The sequence below is a fragment of the Ailuropoda melanoleuca genome, chromosome 9 (genome assembly GCF_002007445.2).
Source record: "Ailuropoda melanoleuca isolate Jingjing chromosome 9, ASM200744v2, whole genome shotgun sequence".
Classification (NCBI taxonomy): domain Eukaryota; kingdom Metazoa; phylum Chordata; class Mammalia; order Carnivora; family Ursidae; genus Ailuropoda; species Ailuropoda melanoleuca.
Window position 1 is genome coordinate 4,779,754 of NC_048226.1, and position 15,772 is coordinate 4,795,525.

At 43.2% G+C, this 15,772-nt stretch overlaps 1 protein-coding gene across 3 annotated transcripts in view; it reads left to right on the top strand.

Moving 5' to 3' along the window:
- Positions 1–253: 253 nt before the first annotated feature.
- IQGAP1 (IQ motif containing GTPase activating protein 1) overlaps positions 254–15,772 on the top strand; it is a 165,018-nt gene continuing 149,499 nt past the window's right edge. Inside the window, exon 1 of one of the 3 annotated variants that reach the window (XM_011225695.3) lies at positions 254–278. In XM_011225695.3, the coding sequence (XP_011223997.2) occupies positions 269–278 (10 nt within the window). In that variant the 5' untranslated portion in view covers positions 254–268. Of the gene's footprint in view, positions 279–9,879; positions 9,938–10,052; positions 10,108–15,772 lie in introns of those variants that run through there. The other 2 variants (XM_034667843.1, XM_034667842.1) reach the window with 2 other exon arrangements.

Here is a 15,772-nt window from a genome sequence, read left to right on the forward strand (position 1 = left end):
CTGCGGCAGGAGGCAGTCCTGCTGCTGGAGGCAAGCCCGGTCCCGCCTCTTCTGCCGCGGAAGAACTCCCATTCTTTCTTCCACCTGGTCTTCTTGGAACCTGCCCCACGCGGACGCCGCTCCCAGCACACCTGTTCCACGTGTCCACGTCAGTCCCTGGTCCCAGCGTTGCTCACCGTGGGTCTCAGCACTGGGAGGTGAGAGTGGGAGATCGGCCTCTGTCCTTCCCAAGTCCGTGCCCTCGAAGAAGTAGCTGCCCCAACACTGCATGACAACAGGTGAGAAACCGTCTGGAAACCCAAGGGGGGATAGGAGGCTGGAGGGAGGCACGCGCGCAGTGGTCTGTGATAGAACGACTGTGAATGCTTATGCAGAGAGTCATCCGAGGCTCACAAACAAATGATTACATTTCTGATTTTAATTTTTTATTTCTATCACATTTCATATTCATGAAAATTCTGTGAGTATTTGAGAAATGTTTTATGTTTATTTGGGTGATTTTAATCTCCTTTTCTGTGAACTGGTGGTTCGTATCTTCCCATGTTTGTTTGTTTTCCTTTGATCCAGTATAGTTGACATACAGTGTTATGTTTCAGGTGTACGATAATGAAGCGATTCCATCCATCACCCGGTGCTCATCCCCATCTCCTGTTTCACCCCCCCCACCTCCCCTCTGGTCGCCAGCAGCTGGTTCTCTCTAGTTAAGAGTCTGTTTTTTGATTTGTCTTTTTTTCTTTGTCCGTTTGTTTTGTTTCTTAAATTCCACCTCTGAGTGAGATCATACGGTATTTGTCTTTCTCTGGCTGATGTGTTTCAGTTAGCGTTATACTCGCTAGCTCCACCCATGTCGTGGCAAATGGCAAGATTTTATTCTTCTGCTTCTTCCCATGTTTTAGTCAAATTTATTTGCAAGAGTTTTGAGTATATTATGAAAATGATTTCTTTGTCACGGAAGTCGCTATTTCTCAGTTTGCTGTCCTTTTTTGGCTGTTTTTTTAGCATAGAAATGTTTATGCTGTTCGTCTTTTTATAGCTTCTGAGTTTGGTGTCATTCTTAGAAAGATCTCTGCACCACTCCAGAGATTATTTCAGCTTCACCTGTTTTTCACTAATGAACCCCTTTAATCATTCCAAATGTAAAGATGCAAGGTGAGGTTCAGCCTCCCTGGCACCATCTTAATGGATTAGCCTAAATTGACCACGTGCAAATAGCACCACCTCCAGGCCAGCTTGAGAAGTTTTCACTCTGTGCCTGGATGCTGAGCTCCCAGTGGCCACCCCCTGGTCAGCATTCCTAGAGAACAAGATATGCAAAATAGTTGAGGATGATAATTCTTGGGGATGCTCTCATATTACAAAGATTTGCTCTTCCACATTTCCATCCTCATTAGGAATGGGAATGTACACAAATGGGAAAATGTGTTTGGGTGTGGGGGCCTGGGGGGTTCACTGCTGAAAATTCCTAGTAGCCTAAGAGTGCATTTACCTCTGCTCCTATCCCAAGCCAACCCTTGACCACAAGAAACTGGCACTGTCTTGTCACAGGAGAATCCTGGAGCCAGCCATCTCTTCCCTGTGCCTGATTCTCCGGGAAGTTGGTCCTGGCCAATGTCGAGTGTCCCAGGTTTAGATGGAAAGCAACTCACATTCAGGGCACCTGGGCGAGTGGGTTAAGCGTCTCTTGGCTTTGGCTCAGGTGGTGATCTCAGGGTGGGGAGATTGAGCCCCATGGAGTCTATTTAGCATTCTCCCCCTCCCCCCCCGCAAGTGCTTGCGCACTCTCTCACACTCTCAAATAAGTAGATAAATCTTATTTTTTAAAAAGATTTATTTATATATTTGAGGTCGTGCACCGGCAGTGGGGAGGGGCAGAGGCAGAGGGAGAAGCAGACTCCTCGCTGAGCAGGGAGCCCGATGAAGGACTCCATCCCAGGACCCCGAGATCATGACCTGAGCTGAAGGCAGACACTTAACTGACTGAGCCACCTAGGTGCCCAGTAAATAAATCTTTTAAACAAAAAACAGAAGAAGAAAAGAAAGAAAAGAAAAGAAGAGAAAAGAGAAAAGAAAGCAACTCACATTTAAGACCAGTTTCTGGCATGATGGGCCTGGTGCCCAAGCCAGCCTGGGACAGTGAGCAAGCCTAGAAACAGCCCAGTTCAGTGAGTAGGATTGTTCCCCCAAGTGAATCTTTTCTCCATCAGCCAAACTACAGGGGTGACAGAGGCTTCATGCTACCAATGGGGATTTCCGGGTTAGAATCTTCAGAGAACTACTCTGGCTAAGTAAAAGGGACTTATTGAAAGAATATTAGGGAATTCAGAGAGTAAATGGGGAAGAATCAGGCTTAATTAAGAACAGTTGGGAGCCAAGAAACAGGATAAGTAAGGGCCCAAGAACCACAACAACAGTCTCTTAGCAGAAACAAGCTAGTGTGCCCTCCCCATGAGCCCCCGCGATCCTCCAGTTGTCTCTGTTAGCCTGCCTTCCTCTCAGGGCTCCAAGACCAGGGAAAGCGCATTTGGTTGGCTGAGTCTGTCCCATGCCTACCCCCTGAACACACCAGGGTGAGAGGGGATTGGATCTGGCTCCTCGTTTTCCTTACCAGTGCCCCAGACAAAGGCAGGTTCTCCACTCCAGAGATGGAAGGCCTACTAGGAGAAACTAAACAGGCAGAAAGCACACGAGTCACGACTTATTTTTAGATGCTGAGCAAGAAGAGACCTTGCCCCAGGAGTGCTCAGCCTGAGGCTTTCAGGGAGCTCCCAGGTCAGCTAGAATTGAGGAGCTGGTAAGAGTAGGAATGGGCAGGACCTGCTTTCATAACCCTTGGTCAGGATCAGGGCCCGTGAGCTCTGAGCAGGTTCAGGCATTGAGGCAGAGGAGCCTTGCCTTCGGCCTGAGGATGCTGAAGTGTCTCCCNGCTTAAGTGTCCCCCCCCCCCCCCCCCCCCCCCCCCCCCGCTCAACCTACCCTGTGTCCTTGCTGGGAAGGGAAGCTCTTTGTATGAAGCATGTGTGTCTCAGTTTTGCTAGTTATGCCACGGGAGCAGGACCACTAAACAGGACTGGGAAAAGATTATTACATGAACAGGGGCACCTGGGTGGCTCAGTTGGTTAAGTGACTGCCTTCGGCTCAGGTCGTGATCCCAGGGTCCTGGGACCAAGCACCAAGTCAGGCTCCCCTCAGCAGGGAGCCTTCTTCTCCCTCTTCTGCTCCCCTAGGTTGTGCTCTCGCTCTATCAAATAAATAAAATCTTAAAAAAAAAAAAAAAAGATTATTACATGAACAGTGTTGTAGGATGCTGTAAGACTGGCCTAAAAGGAAGAAAAAATCTAAAGGGGGGTGAGCTCCTAGTAGGAATGCCAAGAGAGAAAGGGAAGCTAGAGAATGAGATCAGGGAAGCATTGATTTTAAAGAGGGAGGAGTGAAATTCAGAAGTGTCGCTGAACAATTGCGAAGTATCACATGATGCATGTCTGTGTAGAAAGAGGAGCTAGAGCGGGAGTTTTTGTTTGTTTGTTTTGTTTAGAATGGAATTTTTCACCCCTCCCAACAAGGCCTGTATTTTTCCCTGTTTTTTTTTNTTTTTTTTTTTTTTTTTTTTTTTTTGTAATGAATGCTTTGTAGTTAGCGTAGGCGGGGGTGGGAGGTGGGGAGGGTGTCTTTGGTCCTTGTCTTTCTCATCCTGGGAATGCTGGTTTTTCCCTTTCTCATTTGTCCTATGCTGGCCAGGGCGTCTCTAGCCCCTTTGTGCCAAGAAGGAAGAGAATGGCTTTACAATCTCGGCTGGTTCCCATGCCCTACTCTGAACTGCTCTAGTCAGAGATATTTCTCAGAAGACACAAGGGCGCTCTGGGCTGGACAGAATGAGTCAGGAGGCACCCCAGGGCGGACTGGTGCTTGCCAAACACAGAGGCACCAGCTGTACCAGGAATGGCTTGAGGCAGAGCATGTTTTATTTTTTTTTTATTTTTTTATTTTTTTAAAGATTTTATTTATTTATTCTACAGAGATAGAGACAGCCAGCGAGAGAGGGAACACAAGCAGGGGGAGTGGGAGAGGAAGAAGCAGGCTCACAGCCAAAGAGCCTGATGTGGGGCTAGATCCCAGAACGCCGGGATCACGCCCTGAGCCAAAGGCAGATGCTTAACCGCTGTGCCACCCAGGCGCCCCCAGAGCGTGTTTTAAAGCGGATTTAGCTCTAGAATCATCAGTGACCCCGCAAGTTATTACACGTGAAGACTAATTAGAAAGATAGGAAGGAAAAAAATGTAAATACATGCACACACACATATACACGCACACTGTATACACACAGACTGTATGTATACAGTTGACATTTAAACAACTGGGGGGCTAAAAGCACCAACATTGCCCCCCACCTCCACCCCAGCAGTTGAGAATCTACTCAGAACTTCTGACTCCCCAAAAACTTAGAGCCTACTGTTGACCGAAAGTCTTACTAATAACAGAAACAGTCAATTAACATTTGATATACAATACGTGTTATATACTGTATTCTTACAATAAAGTAAGAGAAAAGAAAACATGATTTAAAAAACCGGAAGAGAAAAATATCAGAAGAGAAAATACATCTACAGTACTGTATGGTATTTTTAAAAAAAAAAAAAAAAAAGAATCCCCGTATAGGGGCACCTGGCTGGCTCAGTTGTAGAGCATGCGACTTGATCTCTGGGTCATGAGTTCAAGCCCCACACGGAGCATAGAGCTTACTTAAAAAAAAATTCCACATACAAGTGGACCTGCACGGTTCAAACCCATATTGTTCAAGGGTCATCTGTATATATAACCCTTAGACTGCTTAGTTCATAGGAAGAAAAATTATCACTAGAATAGTTAGTTGGGAAGAGAAGGAAAAAAGTCTTTTGACCTGCAGTAGGAGCTTGCAAGGCATGTGGCATGCACAAAGGCTTCAGGACAAATTCCCTGACCGGCTTGTCAAACCAGACAGCGGCTTGCTTGGAAGCTACTCCCTCACAAATACTGAAGCCACCGCCTGAGACCGACGGGTCACGTGCCCTGGGAGCCAAACATCCCCAGGCAAGGTTCGGTCATAGGCTTTCTCCTAATGCCCATTTACCATTGTGTGTTTGAGTTGCTTCTCTGTCTCTCTCTCTCTCTCTCTGTCTCTCTGTCACACACACACACACACACACACACACACACACACACACACAAATTGAATGTTTTTTAAATTATAAAACAAATACACTCAGACCCAGGAAGAAAAAGAAAGAAATTTGAACACACAAAATTAAAAACATCTGTATAGCATAAAAGGCTAAAACTGAAGTCACAGAACAAAGTAGGGGAAATATTTGTAACACATGAGACAAAGGTCTAATTTCTAATTTACTATGAGTTTATACAGCTGAGTGAGAAAGACCAACAACTCAGTAGAAGAATGGGCAAAGGATAAGAATAAGCAGGTCACAGAGCAAAAAACTCGGCCTCACTAATAATTTTTTAAACGCAAATCAAAACAAAATATACCGTTTTTTGGGGATGCCTGGGTGGCTCAGTCGGTTAAGCGTCTGCCTTCGGCTCAGGTCATGATCCCAGGGTCCTGGGATCAAGTCCCACATGGGCTCCCTGCTCAGTGGGGAGTCTGCTTCTCCCTCTACCCCTCTACGCTGCTCGTGCTCTCTCTTTCTCTCTCTCTCTCACACTCTCTTTCCCTCTCTCTCAAACAAATAAATACAATCTTTAAAAAAACTAACAAATATACTGTTTTTCTCCTGTGGTATTGGCAAAAATATTAAAGCATGATAATAAACAGTAGTGTTGACAGTGAGCAAAATAATTCACTCTCCTGTTGGTGGTAATAGGAATTGGGGCAGTCATTTTGGAAGGTAAACCAGCAATTCTATTGCTAAGAATACTATAGATAGAATTATACAAATATGCCAAGATATGTACAAGAATATTTATTATAGCAATAGTTATAACCAAAAAATATATAATTAAAATGTTTATAAACGGAGGCCTAGATAAATAATGTTTGGAATATCTGTACCTTAGAATCTATTTGGCCTTTTAAAAAATGAACATCTCTGTTACCATTATGGTGAGTTTCCTTTCGTTCTTTTTTCCGTGCATATGAACCGGGCCAATATGAATTGTACCATAGCAGTCAGGATGCCCATAAAAAGTTTTCCAAAATCAATGAAACTAAAACCTAGCTCTAGACTCCGGCTATTAAATTAGCCAGTTACCTCCTTCTCAGAGCTCCCCCTTCTGGACTGCCCAGGACCCTAGAGCTTATGTAATGCACAAAGTCCTACGGAGGGTCACACCTATTGGAGAATAGCCCACGTGTCCTAAACTCGGGACCGTGGCTGTTTCTGCAATTGCCCTTTGCCACCACAAGATGTCACTCTCTGATGCCCCTGCTTGTTGCCACCAAGGGGACTGCAGTCCAGGCTGTCAGACACGTTTGTTAGGTCCTGGTGGGGAGGAATGCCACTCTCTTAGCGTCAGCTCATCCAGTCCTTCACCAGTTCCCAAGGCCTCATTCTTGGTGTCCAGCCCTTCCCGGCATCCAGCCCCAGCACTGTCCCAGGACCCGCTCCAATGAATACCTGTTGGATTCTACCACCCCCTTCCTCTTTTTCGCGTTTGTGTTCAGTCCTTAAAACAGATCGTCTTGTTCCACTTCCCTCCTAGACCATAGAGCTGCAAATTCCACCCTACCCCCAAGACTGACTTTTCAGTAGGTTTTCTCCTGTGTGTGTCTTTTCACACAAAAGGTTGGTTCCCTCCCGGTCCCCACCTTCCCTGACAATGGGGTCTGATTGCCTCTGGGGGACCAGCCCTTCAAAACAGCCAAATTCTAGTCTCCTCCATTGAAGGAAGGGGACCTCATGGTGGAGCGTCTCCTTCACAGGAGAACACATTCTGGCATTCTTTTCATAAAGCAGCGAATAAACAATCCACGAGTTACGTCTCCAGTGTAGCATCCACTGCATATGGGTGTATGGTGCATATATTTTTATATGGTTATAAACGTGACATATATAGGTCCATATCCCGATTTTTCATGTAATATATCTTGAACATCACCCCATGTCTTACACATTCTTCATAAACATTATTATTTTTTAAAGATTATTTCTTTGAGAGAGAGTGGGGTGGGGGAGGGCAGAAGGAGAGGGAGAGAGACACCCAAGCAGACCACGTGTAGAGCATGGAGTGCAATGCGGGGCTCGATCTCATGACCCCAAGATAATGACCTGAGCGATAATCGAGAGTCAGATGCTTAACCAACTGTGCCACCCAGGGGCCCCAACATTATTATTATTTTTAAGGATTTTATTTTTGAATAATCTCCACACCCAAGTGGGGCTTGAACACACAACCCCAAGGTCAAGAGTCCTATGTTCTACTGACTGAGCCAGCCAGCCACCCCCATGAGCATTTTTAATGGTTGAATGATCTTTTTATCATATGGTTCTATTGTCATTTTTGCAGTGATTAACCTATTACTAGACACTGGTTATTTCCAATTTTTCACTATATTGACTATTTTTGTACATGCACCTCAGTATGTATTTCTAATTATTTCCTTGTAAGAGACCTAGTGTTGGAATTACTGAGTCAAAAATATTTGTAAGTCTTTTTATTCGTGCTGTAAAAAGACTCCCCAGAAAATATGCGTCAGTGAGTTGTACCAGCAGCAAGCAGGATGTAAGAACGCTTAGCTTACTGCCCCCTTGTCAAAAGTAAAATAATTTTTACTAACCATGGGATAAGTGAAAAAGAATTTATTTAAATTTGCAATTAATTACTAGTATGAATGGTTTTAAATGTGTGTCTCTGCTTGGGGTTTTAATTTAATTGATTCACGTGACCCCGTTATTTATTGAAGATAGCAATCTTGTCTGTTATATGTGTTACAAATGTTTTTTCATTGTAATGCTTAAATGAAAAATGTATTAACAACTTTTAACATCCACAAGGTTTTCCTGTTATTTTTTAAGAAATTATTTTTATTTTATTTTATTTATTTATTTAAGTAATCTCTACACCTAGCATGGGGCTCGAACTCATGACTTAGAGATCAAGCGTCACATTCTCTTCCAACTGAGCCAGCCAGGCACCCCTGAAACAATTATTTTAATTGAAGTAAAATTTATATGCATTGAAATGCACGGATCTCAGGTGTACATACTGAAGAGTTTAACAACTATATGTACTCTGGGATGTACATGTTTTTAATTTTTATATATTCATGTTTCTTGGTCTTCTCCGCCAGTCACTATTAGGAAAAAGCAAAAGACCAAAATGGACCCAAAAAAAGGTATTGGGTGTCTTATCTGGAGAACCTGTCCATGTTATCTTTTCTTGTCTTTGATCTATTTTACACCTCTGTAAGTTGTAGAAAACCAATATTAATGCAAATTATTCCTGTCCATAGAAATACAAATTAGTCATGCCTGGTGGAATGGAATTGATTATTGCCCTGGGGATAGATACATTTGCATCGATTTATAAATTCCTTTTAGCATTTCTTATCTGCCTACGTGTGTGTGTGTGTGTGTGTGTGTGTGTGTGTTTCTTTGAATTCTCTTGTGAACATCTTACTGGGTCCTTGATTAGTTCATGAGTTCAATAAACTCTTTGACATGTGTTCATTTTATACCTGCACGAGAATCGTGATCATGTCTTCTTTTAAAACGTTACCTTTAAACATCGCCAATATTTAAGGCAGGGGTTAATAGGTCATGGCCTGGATTCGTTCTGGAAACAGTTTATTTTCAAGATCAAACTGAGTTTATTTAAAAAGGTTTAACTGGGGGCTCCTGGGCGGCTCAGTCGAGTAAGCAGCTGCCTTCAGCTCAGGTCATGATCTCAGGGTGGTGGGATCAAGCCCCATGTTAGGCTCCCTGCTCAGCAGGGAGTCTACTTCTCCCTCTCGCCGCCTGCTGCTCCCCCTGCTTTTGTACTCTCTCTCTTTCAAATAAATAAAATCTTTAAAATAAGTAAATAAATAAAAGGGTTTAACTGTAGGTTAAGCCAACAGTTTAATTATGAATCATCAAGAAAAGCTAGAATTGCTTCTTGTGCTTAGAAAATATAAATATATTCATATATGTTTCCAAATTTCCTGTAAAAGAAGGTGGAATCCATACACTGTTGTCTTTCTGGGCCTTTGTTTTCGGTTTTGTTTTTTCTTCATTAGCTACCTCAGCTTCTTCTCAAAGCCTTAAAACTTGGGGAGCCCATGAGCTGCTAGGGAGTTTCTGGAGGGCCAGCACTATTTTCATTGATTTCTAGTACTAAGTTCCTAGTTGACGCAAAGCATTTGTGAAATTAAGTAATTTCCCTGATGATATGAAAGTTTTTATGCATACACGGGAAATTGGGCTAGCCTCCAGGAGGGACAGAAGAGAGACTCTCTCCCAGGCTGGGCAGCCCAGGGCACCGAGGCCCCATCTTTTGGTCCCCCCTTTGTCTTACCCAGCTCCTTCCCACTCCCCAGGCTAGTCGGAAGGCAGAACCCCAGACAGCTCCAGGAGAGAGAGTGACAGGTGGGTCTGGGGTGGGGACTGGGGGTCGTGCTGCCCCGACCGGCCCCTCTGGCCAGGCAGGGTTGGGGCCATTTCCACCAGCCCGGAGGCTGCAGAAGTAGACAGCAGGGGAAAGCCCCTGCTCCGGGAATGACGCAGCAGGTAGACTGGGGAGTTGAAGAACAGGAACTCTAGGGCAATGGCAAGAGCACGGAGGAAGAGCCGACTGTTGTCCAGACGGAGTGGACAGTAAGAGGAACAATGAACAAGGAAGCCAAAGAGGCAGCGGTGAAGATGAAGGGCGGGCCCGTTATTGTAGGAAGAGAAGAGAGGGAATGAGGAGAACAGAGCTGAGATCCTGATGCAGAAGCGGGTTCCTGATACGGCCATGCTTTGGAGGCCAAGTAGGTGGAGGTCTACGTCCCTGGAGTAGAGGAGGTGAAGGGACCGTGAGCACAGGCAGAGGAAATGTAAACCCCATGTATGCAGAAGTCACTGAGGATGAGGGCAGGACCCTGGTCCCAAAGCCGTATCATGACTGCAGACTGGCCTGGAGGAGAGGTTCGCAGCCAAGGTGTGACAACAAAGGGGTGGCTGTGGTCCTTTGTGAGGGATGTTGGGGCGGTATAGCCAGCACCTGGAACTGTGCCTTAGCTCAAATGTGCCCCCAATCAGGCGGCAGCAGTCACCCCAAATCTAGATGGGAGTGCCGTCCACGGAGCAAGGACTGGAGGGTAATGACGGGGGAGAGGGGAGGGATCAGTTAATTTATGTGTATGGTGTAAGAAAGGGTCCAGTTTCGTTCTTTTGCATGAGGCTGTCCAATTTCCCAACACCGCATGTTGATGAAACTGTCCTTTCTCCATTGCATACTCTTGCCTCCTTTGTCGTAAGTTAATTGACTCTGTATGTGTGTGTTTATTTCTGGGTTCTCTATTTTGTTTCATTGATCTATATGTCTGTTTTTGTGCCAATACTATACTGTTTTCATTACTGTTGCTTCATAATAGAGTTTGAAATCAGGCAGTGTGATACCTCCAGATTTGTTCTTCTCAAAAGTGTTTTGGACAATTCAGGGGCTTTCCTGGTTCCATTCAAATTTTAGGATTGTTTGTTCTATTTCTGTGGAAAAAAACCATTGGAATTTTGGTAGGGGTGGCATTGAATCTATAGATTGCTTTGTGTAGTACAGACATTTTAACAATTTTAATTTGTCAGCACATGAGCAGGGAATATCTTTCCATTTGTTTGTGTTTCTTTCAGTTTCTTTTATCAATGTCTTATAATTTTCAGAGTACAGGTCTTTCACCCTCTTGGTCAAATTTATTCCTAAGAATTTTATTCTTTTTGATGCAATTGTAAATAGAATTATTTTCTTAATTTCTCTGCTAGTTCATTGTTAGAGTAAAGAAACACAGCAGCCGCACCTGAGTGGCTCAGTCAGTTAAGCATCTGCCTTCAGCTCAGGTCATGATCCCAGGGTCCTGGGATCGGGCCCCACATTAGGCTCCCTGCTCAGCGGGGAGACTGCTTCTCCCTTTCCCTCTGCCCCTCCCCACTGCTCATTCTCTCTCTCTCTCTCTCTTTTTCAAATAAATAAATGAAACCTTTAAAAAAAGAAACACAACAGATACTTGTATATCAATTTTATATCCTGCAACTTTACTCAATTTATTAGTTCTAACAGTTTTTTGATAGAGTCTTTAGGGCTTTCTATATATAATATTGTGTCATCTTCACACAGGGACAGTTTTACTTCTTCCTTTCCAATTTGGATGCCTTTTCTTTTTCTTGTCTAATTGCTGTGGCTAGGACTTCCAGTACTATGTTGAGTAAGAGTGATGAGAGTGGAAATCCTTGTCTTATTCCAGATCTTAAAGGAAAGCCTCTCAGTTTTTCACCATTGACTATGATGTTGGCTGTGGGCTTGTCATATGTGCCCTTTATTACACTCAGGTACATTTCCTCTATATCCACTTTGTTGAGGATTTATCATAAATGGATGTTGAATTTTGTCAAATGCTTTTCTGCATCTATTGAGATGATCATATGATTTTTACACTTCATTTTGTTAATGTGATGTATCCTATTGACTGATTTGTGGGTTTTAAAACATCTTTGGATCCCTGGAATAAATCCCAGTTATCATGGTGTATGATCCTTTTAATGGATGGTTAAATTTAATTTGCTAATATTTTGCTGAGGATTTTTGCATCTATGTTCATCAAGGATATTAGCCTGTCATTTCCTTTTTTGTATCATCCTTGTCTGATTTTGCTGTCAGGGTAATGCTGGCCTTGTAAAATACGTTTGGAAGCATTTCTCCCTCTTCTATTTCTTGGGAGAGTTTGAGAAGGATTGGTATTAATTGTTCTTTGAATGTTTGGTGGAATTCACCTGTGAAGTTGTCTGGTCCTGGACTTTTATTTGTTGGAGGGTTTTTGATCACTGATTCTGCCTCCTTGCTAGTAATCGGTGTGTTCAGGTCTTCTATGTCATCATGCAGGTTTATAAAAATATCTACAATGGCAGGAAATTATGTGAGAATCTGGCTATTATATTTTTTAATGAAAACCTTATGAACTGGTCACTAAACATATGAAAAGATATATAATTTCACTAATAATACAAAAATACATATTAAAACAATATAACATTATATGATGATCATATTAGCAAAATTAAACATTGATTAATACCCAGTTTGATGAAGAAGCAGAAAAACAAGCACTATTATAAACTGTTGGTAGAAGTGTAAATTGAAGGAACCTTCGGGAATGTGATTTAGAGGAATTTATCAATATTTTTTTATTTTATTTTTTTAAAGATTTATTTATTTGAGGGGCGCCTGGGTGGCACAGCAGTTAAGCGTCTGCCTTCGGCTCAGGGCGTGATCCCGGCGTTGCGGGATCGAGCCCCACATCAGGCTCCTCTGCTATGAGCCTGCTTCTAACCCTCCCACTCCCCCTGCTTGTGTTCCCTCTCTCGCTGGCTGTCTCTATCTCTGTCGAATAAATAAATAAAATCCTTTAAAAAAAAATAAAGATTTATTTATTTGANTGTGTTCCCTCTCTCGCTGGCTGTCTCTATCTCTGTCGAATAAATAAATAAAATCTTTTAAAAAAAATAAAGATTTATTTATTTGAGAGAGAGAGAGAGCATGTGCCTGGTGGGGGGAGGGGCAGAGGGAGAGAATCTCGGGCAGACTTCCTGCTGAGAGTGGAGCCCGCCACGGGACTCGATCTCTCAACGCATGAGATCATGACCTGAGCTGAAACCAAGAGTCGAACGCTTAACTGACTGAGTGACCCAGGTGCCCCTTTTTCTTTCTTTTTTTAAAATTTTATTTATTTGAGTGCGTGAACATGAGTGGGGGGTGAGGGGCAGAGAAAGAGGGAGAAGCAGACTCCCCCCTGAACAGGGAGCCCAATGCAAGGCTCAATCCCAGGACCCTGAGATCATGACCTGAGCCGAAGGCAGTCACTTAACCGACTGAGCCCCCCAGGCACCCCCCAGGTGCCCCTTTACGTTTTTTATTTTAAGTATGCTTCATGCCCAACGTGGGGCTTGAGCTCATGACCCTGAGACCAAGAGTTGCTTTCTCTACTAACTGAGCCAGCCAGGTGCGGAAGAATTTATCAATATTTTAAATGGGCATACCCTTTTTAAAAAAAAAAGATTTATTTATTTACTGGAAAGAGAGAGACCGCACTAACGAGGTGAGAGGAGGAGAGAGAGTCCTCAAGTAGACTCCCCACTAAGCACAGAACCCGACATACGACTTGACTCAGGGCTCGATCCCAGGACCCTGAGATCATGAACTGAGCTGAAATCAAGAGTCAAGATGATTGACTGACTGAGCCACCTAGGTGCCCCAATGGGCATACCCTTTGAATCAGCTTTGCACTTCTGGATATCAATCCTAGAGAAAATTCATGCATATGCATATAGAGACATGCACCCACTAGATACAATTTTGAAAAAATGGAATCAACCTAAATATTGATAAATAGTGGAGTGGTTATGGCTTTGCCATGATCTAGGTACAGTTGATTCTCATTACTTACAGTAGTCATGTTCTATAAAGTATTGCGAACACTGAATTAGCAAATATAGAACCATTGCTCTTAGAAGAAATACAGGTTAGGTTCCTGGGAGCCTCTGCTTACATTTTCTTTCTTTTTAAATTTTTTTTCCTTTTAGATTTTTTTTTTTAAGATTTTATTTTTAAATGACCTCTACACCCCACGTGGGGCTCCAGCTCACAACCTTGAGATCAAGAGTCGCAGGCTCTGCCGACTGAGCCAGCCAGGTGCCTCATATGTGTTTCTATTTAGAGACACTTTATTGGGGAGGTTAGGGGATGGGGTAACCGGGTGATGGGCGTTAAGGAGGATATGTGATGTAATGAGTACTGGGTGTTTTGTGCAATTGATAAATCACTGAACTCTACCTCTGAAGCTAATAATACACTATATGTTAATTAATTGAATTTAAATAAAACAAAATTTTAAAAAGTAAAAACATTTAATATGTTATTTCTTACAAATAATTAATTGCATGGGCTTTCAATGATTTAAAGTCAGGGGCTTTGGAGGTTATTTGCCTTAAATAGGTTCCTTTGCCAGCAACCTAGTAAAACAAGCCAGTCTAACCAGTGCCGTAAACCTGCTTTTCATATAACCCTTTTCGTGTCTGACACTTAGCACGTATTTTAAAAATTCTTCTGCCGCTTACCTATGTGCAGAACCTGCCTTGCCTGCAAATTTAACATTTTTTATGCTGTGTCGCCTTTTGAAATGTTTGAGCCAGTCAGTTCTAGTGGAAGAGATTTCACATTTTCCTCCAAGCCTCACAACAATGTGGCCAACTATACTGTTACATTGGCCGTCATCTCATGAATCCAGGAGTGTGGCCACTTTTCTACCTTTGCCATAAGTTTATTCTGCACTGCAAATAGTTACTTTAGCACTTTCTGGAGCAGCTTCACATGCAGATTGGCTCCTTTCCTCCTCCTTCTGCGAGGTGTGTGTATTATTGATTCCTTAGCATAGAATTCACAGCCAACCCACACTGACTCATGCCTGAATAAAGCTCATCTCACATGTATTTTTTCCATAAGGTGCATCAAAGTCTTTTTTTTTTTCCAGTCTTATTGAGAAACAGTTGACATATATCACCATATAAGGTATACAGTAGAGTGTATTGAATTACATATTGTGAAATGATTACTGCAACAGGTTCAGCTCACATGCAGCCTCCTGGAACCAGGGAACACTAGATAGCACTGCGACACTGCCTTTTTCATTTAAAAAGTGAAATCAACAACAACAAGCACAAAAATGCAAAACACATGGCATTAAATAGACTGCCCAAAGGGCACTTGTTTGTGGTGTGAAAGCTGAAACGAGAGCAGAGCCTCGCCTTGTTCAGCCTTGGCCAGCGATGTGCCCATCAAGCCACTGAAAGTGTTTACTGCTCTGCACGTGTCTCTCAGTGACCCCAGAAGCGCTGGGAGTATTCACGTGGGGATTACAAATACATTTTAGAGAGTAGGCAAATTTGCAAATAGGGAATCTGCAAATAATGAGCACGGACTGTATCTGTTAAAAGAAATCAGGTAGATCAGTAGATACTTGCAGAAGGAGGCCCACGGTGTGTTTAAGTGAGAAAAGAGAGCCACAGAGCGCTATGTGCAAAGACTGAAAAAGCAAATTCTTATGAGTGCCAGAGAGGCAACATAAAACGTTGAGGTGGGTCAGTGGAAGATTTCTGGGAATAGCGGGGGCTGGAGAAGAGGAGGGCTCTTCCCACCTGCACGGGGCAGCCCATTGCTTGGTGCTACTCCGGTGTTCTAGGCAGAAGTGCGGGGTCAGTGTTGCCTTATCTTGCAAGTTTTCAATATTTTCATGAAATATCCCAATTTGAAACGTTGGCAACTAATTCAGAGTTTTAAAAAATGCTATATAGGTCAAGCAAAATCCGTTATAAGCCCACAGGCTGCCAGATTGTGGCCCCCAGGGTGTAGTGGTGTTTGTGAGAAAAGCAGATGTGTGAATGGAAATGTACAGGAAAAGATCTGGGAGGTTACACCACCAGACCTTTAATGGTGATTTCCTTGGGATAGAGGAAAAGAATATGGCTGTTGCAGACAGAGGTAGGTCTTCATCTTTTCTGTATTATTTGTTACCTTGACCATGAATATATAATTATGTATTATTTACCTGCTTTAAAAGGAA